Source organism: Mustela lutreola, chromosome 2 (assembly GCF_030435805.1).
Source record: "Mustela lutreola isolate mMusLut2 chromosome 2, mMusLut2.pri, whole genome shotgun sequence".
Lineage (NCBI taxonomy): Eukaryota > Metazoa > Chordata > Mammalia > Carnivora > Mustelidae > Mustela > Mustela lutreola.
The window spans coordinates 141,315,421-141,328,687 of record NC_081291.1 but is presented as its reverse complement, the minus strand read 5'-3'; the positions used below and the strand labels follow the sequence as shown (position 1 = coordinate 141,328,687).

The 13,267-nt window shown below is 33.8% G+C and overlaps 1 protein-coding gene across 1 annotated transcript in view; it reads left to right on the top strand.

Moving 5' to 3' along the window:
* RSRC1 (arginine and serine rich coiled-coil 1) overlaps window positions 1–13,267 on the top strand; it is a 419,337-nt gene that overhangs the window by 202,499 nt on the left and 203,571 nt on the right. The window contains exon 6 of the mRNA XM_059165055.1: window positions 3,176–3,212. Within this exon, the coding sequence (XP_059021038.1) occupies window positions 3,176–3,212 (37 nt within the window). The remainder of the gene's footprint in view (window positions 1–3,175; window positions 3,213–13,267) is intronic.

Below are 13,267 nucleotides of genomic sequence, written 5' to 3'. Positions count from 1 at the left end.
TTGTGGTCTGGAGAGAGAGTGGGGCTGGGGAGCGCCCCTCAGAGACCTGAACTGGTTGCTTGATTCTCCATCCCACCTTGTCTTCATGTTCAAATGTCAGACCCTTATTAGTTGAATACATACTCTGATGCAGGCACTGTATTGGGTGCGGGGATATAAAAATTTTATACAATCCATGTTCTCAAGGAGTTTTCATTTTAGTGGTGTCATTGGGAAAGTAATTAGGTATTTATAATAAAGTATGATAAATTATGTGATGAGAACACATGGGAAGAGTTGATTCATTCATTTGTGAGGAACGGAGGCTGTTTCCTTCCTTGTACGGATTGTCTCCTGAAGGATGTTTTGTTGTTGTTGTTTTGATTTGATTTTGTTTGTAAGCTAGATGAGGAAAGACTAGAGGAGGCCAGGAAAAAAGGAGCATTCCAGGTAGAGACAGCGAGTGGTTCAGTGGTGAGGGAAGCCAAGTTAATTTCTTATGGCCATTGCTGTCACATTTTTGGCAATGTAGCTTTGGCAAGATAATAGGGAATGAGTAAACTGGAATATAAAAGGATACTATGTATTCTAAAAAGGAAATGACATGAACAGGCTTAACGTTTTAGAAGACCTTGCTGTATTATGGAGAATGAGTTAACATGGGGCAAGGCAGGAGCCATTGGGACCCATTAAGAGGTTTTGCAGTAACCTGGGAGAGAAAAGATGATGACCTAAAGTTAAGTAGTAGCTGTGAAGATAGAAGTGGCCAATTCTAAATGATTATTACAGATGGTGGGTCACCAAGACCCTGTGGTTGAATACATTTGTTTACATTTGGTAGTGGAAGAAAGGGCCTGTGTCAAGGATGATGTCTAGTTTTCTTTCCTGCGTACCATTCAAAATGCCTATTTCACAAATATCATTTAATTAAAGAATCACTTGGAAATATAACAAAGCAATAGTCTAACCAGCTTTTTTTTTTTTAAAGAACAGATTATTATTCTTGATTCCAAAATATAAATAGCTGAGAAAAGGGGGGGATTTTCCCTAAGTTGATGGCAAACTCAATAGCAGAACTAACCCCGAAATGAAATTATTCATAGTCTTTATTTATCCCATTTTGTGTGGATGTTCATGTTGCTTTCAGAATCATTGTTGTATATAATGATGAGATGGTGCTCAAACCTTGCTGCCAAAGTTATGTGACATACAGCATACTGTCTTAGTACCTTTCTAAAATCCAAAATATTCTGATGAAGCGCGTCTAATTCTAGTGGTCTCAGATTATAAATTATGGACTTATACTTTGAATCTGAGCATTTTTGTTCTTTTATACTGCAGTGTTATTTTCTAATAAGAACCATTATGTGACAATGTAGCCTTGGGGGGAGATGAAGTATATTCGTATTATATAGTGCAAACTCCGAGTTAGATTGCCAAATGAAGGGACAAAACAGTGAATGTAGTATGCTTCTGTTTGGGTTTAAGAAAAGAAAGATGGAGGAGGAGAAAGACACATACATATACACACACACACAGTATCTTTAAAAGGACGAACAAAGAGCTAATATCTTTGCTTGAGAGCAGGGAGTCAGTGATGGGAGGAAGACTCAGTTTATTGTAGTGCACACAGATATGCATTGCACTGGCTGACGTTTCACTCTATGCATTATTTTTTTGTTTAAATTTTAAATTTCATGGTGACTAGATGAGAATGTCCTTGTGACAATGTAAAGATTTATTTGACTTCTAGCTCCAGTAAATGCATTGAATTTGTAATAATAAAGTTAAAAATATTTATGTACCTATTCACCTTTTCTAATTCCTTGTTATAACTTATTCCTGTCATTTGTCATTAGGACTGCATCCAGAGAATGAGTTTCAGAAATCCTTAAATTTTTAAGTGTTGAATATATAGTATTGCTAAGATTGCCAGGAGCAGAAAGTAGAGAAGGGAATGGCTGAAGATGAGTGCTAATCAGTAGATGCTGGAATTTATACCCAGTATGCCAGACTGGGCAGTGAGAGCAAAGGTTGGAAGACATGATGTAGTTTTCAGGGAGCACATCTGAAGGGGAAAATGATGGGGAGATTTGGAAAGATTGAATAGCAAGACAAAGGAAACAGAGGGAAGTATATTTTTGGCAGCCAGAACTGAAGACGGAAATAGAAGAGAAGTAAACTTGGGGCCCTTTTAGAGAAAGAAAGAGGTGTGAGGGAAAGATTAAACATCATGAATGCAATTCTGTTGTTGGGTGTTTTATAATTATATTTATGATTATTATAATTATTCTCCGCAACATGGTAAAAGTATACTTTCATGTTAAAAATACAAGGCTTGGTATTTATGATGGAATTAAAATACTACTTGGTCTGAGTGAGGAAGTTCTAAGTTCATTTGTCACTACCAAATTAATATTAACTAAAATTGGAAAAAATTCAGGTATTTGCCACATTTTTCCAAATATATATTTAAATTATCTTTGCTATCGACACAGTTATTTGTATTTTTAGTTACATCAGCAGTCTTTTTTACAGTGAAAAGCAAGAATTAAATAAAGTATATCATATTTGATGTTTGTGTCTTCATTGGTGATATTTTGTTTTGTAATATTACAGCAATCTTAGGTTCTGATTTGTAGTATGCATTAAGTTAGTAAAATTAATGTTATGGAAAAATTTGTTAAGATGTGGTTACTTAGATAATATCTAAGTCACAAACATGTTCTTTATATGTATATTTTTTATATAAAATGCAGTCATTGGTAGATGGATATTTGATAAAGCAAGTAGAGTAAAATGTCAGTAGTAGAATCTCGATGGTAAATAGAATGTGTATAAACATTTTTATAATAAATATTGGAGAAAACAAACTCTAATGAAAAAGCTAATGTGAAATAAATACTGTATGATAGTAAAATAACAGTACTCTTGATGTCCTTTTGTTCTATGAGCTGACTTTGAAAAATCTGAAATCACTATTAGTGGAATCCCAATTTTAGTGGTAATATTATTAGATGTAAATAAATTATCTGTTTCCTTTTGGTGGAAGTTGCTTTGTCCTAAAAAAAAGTGTTATTGTGAATGTTAAGTGCAGAAAAAATCGTAAGGATTTATAAAATGCATTTGAGGTAAATGTAAATTATAACAGACAACTGTTTAACAACTATTTAGAACTTTTATTCTTCTATTTTAGGGAATCTGGAAACATCAAAGCTGGATTAGAACATCTGGTAAGTTCTAATTTTCTCTTGAACATGTGCATCATCTTTGATATCTGCATTCTAAATGAACACTTTTGAATGAGCTTTGAATACCTTGTATTGAGAAAGTCAACCATTTCCCAAAGGGTCAGCTTACTGTTATTATGTGAAGGCACTTACATTTTCATTTATCTTACCATTTCAAGGGAATTTAAAATTTTTTTAAAATTACCTTTTTTTTTTTTTTTGATGTAGAGATGAAATAAAATGGATGACAATCCTTGGATTGATGATTGCTTTAATTATAAACAAAAATGTTTGGTGTAGAATTTTTGGCATATCTTGATCTGACAAAAACAAGCTTGTGTTTTAAGAAAAACACAATCAAATATTGCATGCATAAATATGGTATGTTTTAGCAATTTAACGGCTTTGAAAGAAGGGCACAGCTTTGTTTTTCCTGATGTCTTTGCTTTATGAATAATGCATGGGTTTAAACTACATTCAGTTTTAGAATATAAAATAATTGAGATGCAGAATTTTTAGTTTAAGTAAACATTTTTAAAGTACAAATGAAATTCAGACTTACTTAACATTAAAATCTATCCATTGATCAAAAAATTAGAAAAAGTGTTCTGTTATACCAGGTCCAAAATTCATTTAGCTTCCTGCATTGAGTGTTCATTACAACATTAAGTAGTTCATTTAAACAGAGCATTATAAAGTCATGCTCTGGTTTCTGGTCAAATCCAAATGTTGAATAATTAATGATAGAGATTCTTTTGTAAATACAATCTAAGTACTTTTTTAATGCAAGACTTCATTCGTATATCATATTGTAGCTTTGTTAACTATTAATGTGCTTTCTTTTGCTCCCACAAAAGCAAACAGTAGCAGAGGCATCTTCACTTTGACTTAGAGTTAGAAGGGATTTTTGGTTTTCCTTGCAATAGCTAAAGGAAACTGAGGAAACCCAGACTTTTAAAAAAATGAGCCTAAAAAGTACAAATTAATTATTAAAAGCAATATATGACAGCGTAGTTAGAATATTTGAACTTTATATTTATCTAGATTAGATGTAAATAAATAGCATTGTTATTCTTATTAGAAATTATTTCCTGAATCCCTGTTTGTCACTTCTTAGTGGCATATATATTTAGGACATATGGACATTAGAATAAAAATGTTAATCTAAAACATCAAATTCCAGTATCAGTTGGGGGCTTATAATAAGGAAGAATAGCTACCATTGTGCCAAAATATATTTATCATAGAAATTTTTACTTATTGAAAAGACTTCATTTTCACTTGCTTCGTATTTCTCAGTAAATAGTAATGAATTAAATATTTTAGTTTAAATTTTATATTTTTAATATTTACTAGTGACTCTTTAATATGTTTATATTCTACTTATAATCTTATTTAGCACTGGTTTTCCAAGTGCCTTGGGCTGCCAGGAAGGCTCCCCAAAGCAGGTGGCACTCCAGACTGTCACTGCCCACTTTAATCGGAGTAGTTCCACTTTTCGTTATTTTATAAATTTTTAAATTTTAAAATAAGATTTTATTTGAAGAAAATCTTCCAACTGAAAACAGTTAAAACCTTTGATTAAGCATAGCTACTTATTACAGTCAGGAGTAATTGTTAATTATTCTTTTCTAATCTTGACCCTAAGTTATATTCCATTTTTATCTGGGTCATATACATCAAATATATTTCAAAGATAATGCATTTTAGAGATGAGAGAGCTAGGATTAGTATATCAGGTAGTGGGAAATGGATTATTTTAATGTATTTTATCTAGGTTGTTCAAAATACTCTATAAGTTGACATTGTAAAATCGACCCACTAACTGTGAACTATTAGCAGTAATGTGAATGTATGAATATATAACATAATATCCTATATATATATACATGTATACATATCATACTGCTTTGTGCACTACTGTCCAGTAAAGTTTGTTATAGTCTTCACAACTGCCTAGAGGGAAGTGAGCTCAAGAATTTATTGTTTGAACATTAATGAAACCTGTCTGTCTAGCAGCTGAGCATGCCTTAGGTTTGTGTCTCTCCAGTTTCCAGCTGAGCAGATACATAGAGCCCTTGCCTTCTAGCACATGCAGCCCTTCTTTGCATTGGCTGTGTAGCTAAATACAATTAGAATTATAGCATCTAATAGATTGATCTTTAAAAATATATGTTGTAGGGGCACCTGGGTGGCTCAGTGGGTTAAGCCTCTGCCTTCGGCTCAGGTCATGATCCCAGGGTCCTGGGATCGAGCCCCACATTGGGCTTTCTGCTCTGCGGGTAGCCTGCTTCCTCCTCTCTCTCTGCCTGCCTCTCTGCCTACTTGTGATCTCTGTCAGATAAATAAAGAAAAAAATCTTTAAAAAAAAAATAAAAATATATGTTGTAAAATTAAGAACATCCCACACGTGTGGAATTAATTCCTTTTTTATGTATACTCAGTCTTTGCTTTTTCAAATTTACTTGAATTATAGAGAATTAACAAAAAGCAAAATTAACAAAAAGTAAAAGCAAGTATAAATTTAAATAAGAAAAGGGCTTCTGGCTGACTCAGTTGTTAGAGGATGTGACTCTTGAAAAATAAAAATAAATAAGCTAAGAAAAATCACATAGGCAGCATGTATGTTATACTTGCCACAAGGACACATAGATAGCATAGTTGCACTGCCTTTGTATTCTGTTTATGGCCTCTTCTTGGTATGTAGTTATCTGTAATCCTAGAAAGGAAAAGCAGGTCTCACTCAAACTCGTGATTCGGCCTTTGTTCTATAATTACTTTTCTATTTTGCTACCTTTTCCTGGGAACTTCCCAACTTAAATTTTTACTATACTGCCTGGTACTATTTTATTTTTCTTTTCACAAACTTGTGTACTATGCTTAAAGCCCATGTCTGTTGAAAGTTCTAAACAGGGTCTTTGAAGGTTGGTACTACATTATTCATTGGTGGTTCTTGCCTGATTGTAAATGGAGATTTTCCAACTCTACCACTCCCTCCCAGATTTGGTAGCCAGCATTCCATTTTAAGGAAGAGCCCACCCTTAATTCTTGTTTTATCTACTTATTGTGCGCAAGGACTCATGGATCCATTACTTTTCTTACTTATTTTGAAGCTCAAATTAATTTTGTCCGGGGAGATTTGTCCAGGGAGTATCCTTTCAAAATGGCTTTTAGCTTGTTTCTACATACCCCCATCTTTTGTTTTTTTTATATGGGGTGCCTGGGTGGCTCAGTGGGTTAGAGCCTCTGCCTTTGGCTTAGGTCATGATCTCAGGGTCCTGTCATCGAGCCCTGCATCGGGCTCTCTGCTCAGGGGGGAGCCTGCTTTTCCCTTTCTCTGCCTGCATCTCTGTCTACTTGTGATCTCTGTCAAATAAATAGATAAAATCTTTAAAAAAAAAAAAAAAAAAGCACCTCCTTATTTTCTGGCACACAAGATGTTCCAGGCTCATTTGAAATCTTCCTTGTCCTACTCATGGAATCAGCTTCTTCTTCAAATTGTGACATTTCATTTTAGAGGAAAATGGTATTTATGAATCAAGGTCTGGACATATGATATGCCCACTGACTCTGGGATTTCATTGCTTCTAGAACTTTTCAGTCCTAGATTAGGTAGATAAATAGGTGGGTGGGTAAGTAGGTAGGTAGATACTGAGGACGGAAACTTAGATAGTTGGGTGCTTTTAAGAGATTATGAATCATACTAACACCTCCAATTTTAATCCAAACCCACAGAATTCTTCCTTGTTCCCCATTTCACATTTGTATTTCCCTTCATTCAGAGTCAGAACTGTGACTCCTAACACCACCAATACATTTACCCATTTGCTTAATTATATAATGTATGTAAAATAGTTTCATAACTACTACAGCCATACCTTCTGAAAAATAAAACTTAATAAAATGTTCAAGATTTATTTCAGGAGCTTATTAAAATTTATTTCAGGTTTATTCAAGAGTTCTTTTCCCCACTTGAGCGTAGTTAGCTAATTCATTTGAAATATGGTTGCATGCATTTGTTTCTGTTTGTATTCAGTTTTAGGTGTCCTTGTTCCCATTCTTGTTGATTTAATTATATGTTTGGACATCTTTATGTTAACATGCTTCTAAAAGTTAAAATACTATACAAAGCTAAAATACTGTACACAGTACATCTCTCAGAAAGGTGTCATTCACTTCCTTTCTAGCTTGGGTTCTCCTCTATCCTTTGTAGGTAGCCGATTTTCTTTACTTCTGATTTATGCTTCCTGTGTATATTCTTGTATAATTAAGTGTATATATACACTTAAATTATAACTATAATATATAATATATTATATATATATTTATACAACTGTATTATTCCTATTTTCTCTATCATACAAAATATAGCATATTATAAATACTTTTTTGTACTTTGCTCTTTTCTATCCTGGAAATCACTCCCTAATTACTGTATTCTTATATTTACTGGGTTTCTTTCTCTCTTTGTGTCTTCTTTATTAAGGGCCTGAGATTTTAGCCTATTTGTATGCCTGCCTTACTTTAATAGATGCTGGCAGAAGACATGAGATTTCTGGGCCAGAGACAAAGCTCTGTATTACTAACAGCACCAAAGGGGGCACTACGTAGTTATATAGTTTCCTGTGATCTCAGTTCCATGGGGTGATGCTGCATACCCAGTGGGTTTGTGTCATAGTTGAGAGACTCTCTTCTTTAAGGAGCTGACAGGAAACTGACCCATACTTTACCTAAGAGAAAGATATTATCTTTAGTATCCTAATTTGGTAACAAAACTGCCTTCTGGTGCAGGGGGCAATTCTTTATCTTCCAAGACTGTTTGCTGTATTTGAAAATATAGCTCTGAAGAAAGGCTTTTAGTTGATATAAGATGTATAGAACCGATGGGAGGATTGTCTCTGAAGAGCTGTTATTATTATTATTATTATTATTATTAACTTTAGGGAGACCTGCATTTTTGTTCTAGTGGTTACCTTTGTATTTATATTTTTTATAATGCATAATGCTTTTTCCCCCATCGTTTTACTTAACCTTTTATATGGCATCCTCAGTTCCCACCTGTTAACCCTTGTGATAGCCGGTGCTCCTGTTGTACTTTGCTTTCCTCCTTTTCATCCCATTTCTTCTTTTTGTGTTCTTGCTACTCTGTTGGAATGTATGATGTTTGCATACTATTCTTCTATCCATGCTGTCACCCTCTTTTAGAATCACCTTTTAAATTAACTATATATATATATATATATGAATTATCTATTATATTATATATTACATATAAATGTAAATATATATTTAAGTTAACTATATTAATATATAATTAACATATAATTAATTATATATAATTAATTAATATAGATTGTTTGCTGATATTTCCCCACTCATCTCCTGTTTGTGTGCAAATCACCCACTAGTATATTCCTCAGGTTGGGCTGCTGTGTATAAGATTCCCTTAGATACTGCACGTTCTAAGCTGTTTTTCTAGTTTTGCTATTTGAATGACAGCTTGACTGGACATAAAATCCTTGGCTTACAATTTTTCCCCTTGGCTTTCTGGAAAATGTTATTCTGCTCTTGGTATTTGTGGCACTAGCCTTATTTTCTTACCCTTATGTAGAATTTGTTGTTGTTGTTTTCTTTTTTTTGCTTGAGGCATTGCCATTTTTTCATTGTCCTTATTTTACTAGAATAATTCTCAAAGTCAGATGTTTCTGGCTAATTTTTCTGGCTTTTTCATATGTAGACTTAAGTTTTCTCATTTCTGGAAATAATTGTTTTTGGATTATAGTATTAAATCTTCATTCCATTCCATTGTTTTGTTTTCTCTTCAGAGACTCCAGTTATATATGTATTTCTATGTAATTATATATAAAATCTTTCATTGCTCATCTTCTATTTCATTCTCTGTCTTTGACTCTTTTTATTACTTTATTTTGTTTTCAAACAACTGAGAAGCAGTTTACCTGTTTCACGTAGTATTTCTTATTAAATTTTCATTCAAATTTATTCTTCCTTGGACATGTTCTAATTTATTCTTCATTTCTGAAATACTTTTTCTTCTATATCTGTTCCTATTTTTTGAATATCTGATTCTAGGCTTTCTTAATTGTTATTTGTCCAAAAAACTTTTGTGCTTTGGTTTGGTTTTGAGGGGAGAATTTTCATTTCTTGACATGTTTTGATTTGCATTTTCTGTTCACTACTTCTTACAGTAGCTTTATGCAGGAGGTAATTTTATTTCTTTCCATCCTTTCCTTCCTTCCTTCTTTTATAAGTTCTAGACATTTTGTAGACAGGGCTCCTAGTTCAAGGGTACCTGCTTCTGCAGTAAAGTAAAATGGTTTCTTTAATGGACAGTGGTGGGTGTCGCAGGGATGAAGGAGTTGGCATGTCTTATTTCTGTTTAACCATTTGTTTCTCCTTTCTTTCTTCTTTCTTGTTGCTGTCATATATTTTCGATTTTTCTCCCAGGGCAATACTTCCTAAAAGTGGTCCTTCTCACTTTTAAGCCCATTCTCTCTAGCTGGTTTTGTGGTAACACCAAAGTCTAGATCTTCACTCACTCTTTTGGCATTTTAGCATTGAACTTCATTTTTCTGGGGATAATTTTTGTTTGTGCTTCCAGTTATGTATTAAGCTTATGACTACCATCAGGGATGGGGACGGGTCTATGAACATTTTTATCTCAAAGACAAACTCATAAGGAAAATGTTGGAAATCAATGTTGAGCAGACCTTGAATCCTGAGTAGTTCTCCTGCTGAATCCTAGAGGAATTGTCAGCAGAATTAAACCCAAAACATCTCAAAGAGCTCAGTGGCCATATCTATTTAAAGACTTAGAGAAAATAAGTGAATATTACTGCTTATCATGTTGTGCTTAGATTTTATAATGAACTTAAATAATACTTTTTAATCTCATGAAGAATCATATACAAATCAAAGACTTTCGGATAGGACCCCAGTCACACAGAAGGGTTGAAGGAATGGAGCCTGGGTAGTTATTAGGTGGTGATATTGCTCCTGACTTTTTTTTTTTTTTTTAATGGTGCTCTAAAGGTGTAGAAAATTAACTCGTAAGTTCCCCTTTGTTATATCAGAGGTACCTGACTCCATATTTTTCTACCGCTTTATGTTTTAAAATTTTAGATAATATAGTGAGTAGTAACCCTTATTGAACTACTGAATGGGGACTAAAATGTTTACTTTTTAGAGTGTTTTTAATGCAGTCAAGTGGGATTTGGTGCATTTTAACCTTTATAATTATGAAAACATACAGGAGCTACAGCCTTGCCATTTGATTACAATATAGCTATCTTTGTTTTATTAGGAACCTATAAAAATAATGCTGTCCTTTCCTCTTGGGGAAGAGGGATTGAGATCAGAATATATTAGGTTAAGCTATATGAAAAATTATCTCTTTTTTAGGCCCAAATAGCTTGTGAGTTGTTTCTTTCAAACAACAAACATGAGTTTGTTACTTGAAAGAAGGATGCTGTGCCTTGCTTCCTTTGGCAGAGAATGAAGTGATTTATCCTGATCAGCATGATGTTTCTAAGGCTCCCCTTGTACACTTTTCTGAAAAGCCAAATAATTGGGGGTGAGGTGGGGTGATTTAGGTCACTGCTTCACTCTTTAATATGCTTATGAGTCACCTGGGGATATTGTTTAAACTCAAGTTCTGATTCTCTGGGTCCAGGGTGGGACTTGAGATGCCTCATTTAGTAAGTTCCCAAGTGAGGCTAATGCTGCCAGTCCAGCAACCACAAGGAAGAAAGGTACATTGAAAGGTATTGATTTAAAAGACGTGTCCTATCTTTTAGAACACAAGGTCTTCTGCATGTGATGAAGAATCAAGATGCTTCCCCCGTGTACCCATTGAGTATGATTTTGCAGCATATGAATGATTGGTTGGGTGTTCATAAACCCAGACAGACAGACACTCTACAGGATTATATAAGGACAAAAAATTCATCATCTAACTGCAAGAGTAACAGAAGGACTGTTCATTATTTCTCTCCTTTATTTGATTCCAGATGTTAAGTTGTATATATCAGGGCTAAAGCTGGACACTAGGACTAATACCTTGTTCAGTCTTAGGTAGAAAATTAAATAAGTGATGATAAATCTTTTAGTAAAAAGGGTTACTTACAAGTGTGTACAACTTTAAGTGGGATTTGCTTTCTATTAATAGTTGAATAGCAAAAGAACTCTGGAGCCATACCTGTGGGTTTTTCTCCCCACAGAGGTCTCATTTATGTTTCTTATATTGTATAACATTTGAGAATGGTGACCTACTTGTCCTTGTGGTCAGGTAACACAGTCTGACCATTTTAAGTGTTAAAGCAACTGTCATTAATAGCTTGTTTAGCCCATCAGTGGTTTGTAGAATATAGTTGCTGCTTGCCAGAAATCTAGGCAGTCCCATTGCTAGCTAGTACATGCTCTTCAGTAACACTACTCATTCTAATAAAAGCCCTTTCCTCTTTGTTTTAGGCTATTTTGCATAGAACTTGCAAATAAAACTGCTGTATTTTAGTTCACAGACTAATAATTCTTTAATACAAGAATAAATATAGTTAATTTAATATTGTAATACTTTTGAGGATTCAGTTAACATACAGCATGAACCAGAAAATGCAAACAGAAGTTATAAACCCTATTCTAAAGTCACTTGTCTTTCATATGTTACATTTAAAAATATGTTTTATTTTAATATTTTCCCACTGTGTTCTGAAAAAATGTTTTTGACATTTGTCCAGATGAGTTTGAGAATATAGTTATCTCAAAATGCACTGACATTACTCATATAGTCTATATATTTATTAAACACTGGTGAAAAATATTTATTGCCTCATATAAGGACTTCAACATAATAGATCCCTCTCCTTCCAGCATTTTAATTTATTTTTCTCACCTAAGCCAATATATATTTGAGGCTTAGGGTAAATGTGCATATTAAAACTGACACTTTCCTCAGCCTATGATCATGAGATAAAACAGCATGAAGTTTTTCTTTTTGGAAGATCAATTTCATAAATCTTTCTCTCTTTCCTTTTAACAAAGAAATATGTCTTATGAATGTTTGTAAATTAAAATACCTTTAATATGGATTAAATGTTAATGTCCTATTACTGTCATGATTTCTTAGGCAGTTTACAGGTCTTAAATCTGGGAGCTGGCTCATATTCCAGTTGGAAACAGTGCCATTGTCAGTGATCCATTTCTCTGACAGGTTTTGGTCAGTTACACGTTTATTAAAAATTGTTCCTTCAAGGAATGATTAGTAAATATTACCCACTTATCCAAGCAGCATGAACTTGGGCACTTTTTCTGTGCTCCCTCCATCTCCTCACTTCCAAAGGAAGATCTGTTGTTGAATTTTTAAGATATGGTGGTCCAAGGAGAAAATGTTGGCCAGTTAGCTTTAAAAAAAAAAGGAAATAGATGACAAAGATGCCCTGCAGTTTTCATGATATTACTAATAGTCTCAGATTTATATTTAATCTAGATAAAATTCATTTTCTGAGTTTTATGCACATGTGCTTATTAAAGCTTTGTAGAATAAAACTAAATATTCCAAGTGCATTAAATCACCATCTACCCTGACTTCCCTTTACTCAGGAGTCCATAACTCAGGCTCTCCTGAAACTACCAGAATAACTGAATATTGTATTCTTGTTTTGTTTGTTTGTTGTACTATAGTTTAGGTCACTACAGGTTCTGCTTCATTTCAGGAAATCCCACCAGGTACGTGGTAGTTATTTCATGACTTTCTCAGGATCTGTTATCTGTAACTGCAGAGAGAGCTAGCAGCAGAGGCAACAAGGTTCTTATTTTGTTTTTCCCATCATAGCATTAGGAGTTGAGATCGAGAATGTCTTTGCTACAGTGGTATCTTTGGCGATACTCATTACCATTTGCCACAGAATCATAACATCTGTATTTAACTTTAACATACACAGCCTATTTATTTTAGGAATAGCATAGCACAAGGAGGCAGGAGAATATGATTTTACTGTGTGACCTCCAGCAATGCATATAACCTCTCTGTTTCACTTCCTTCA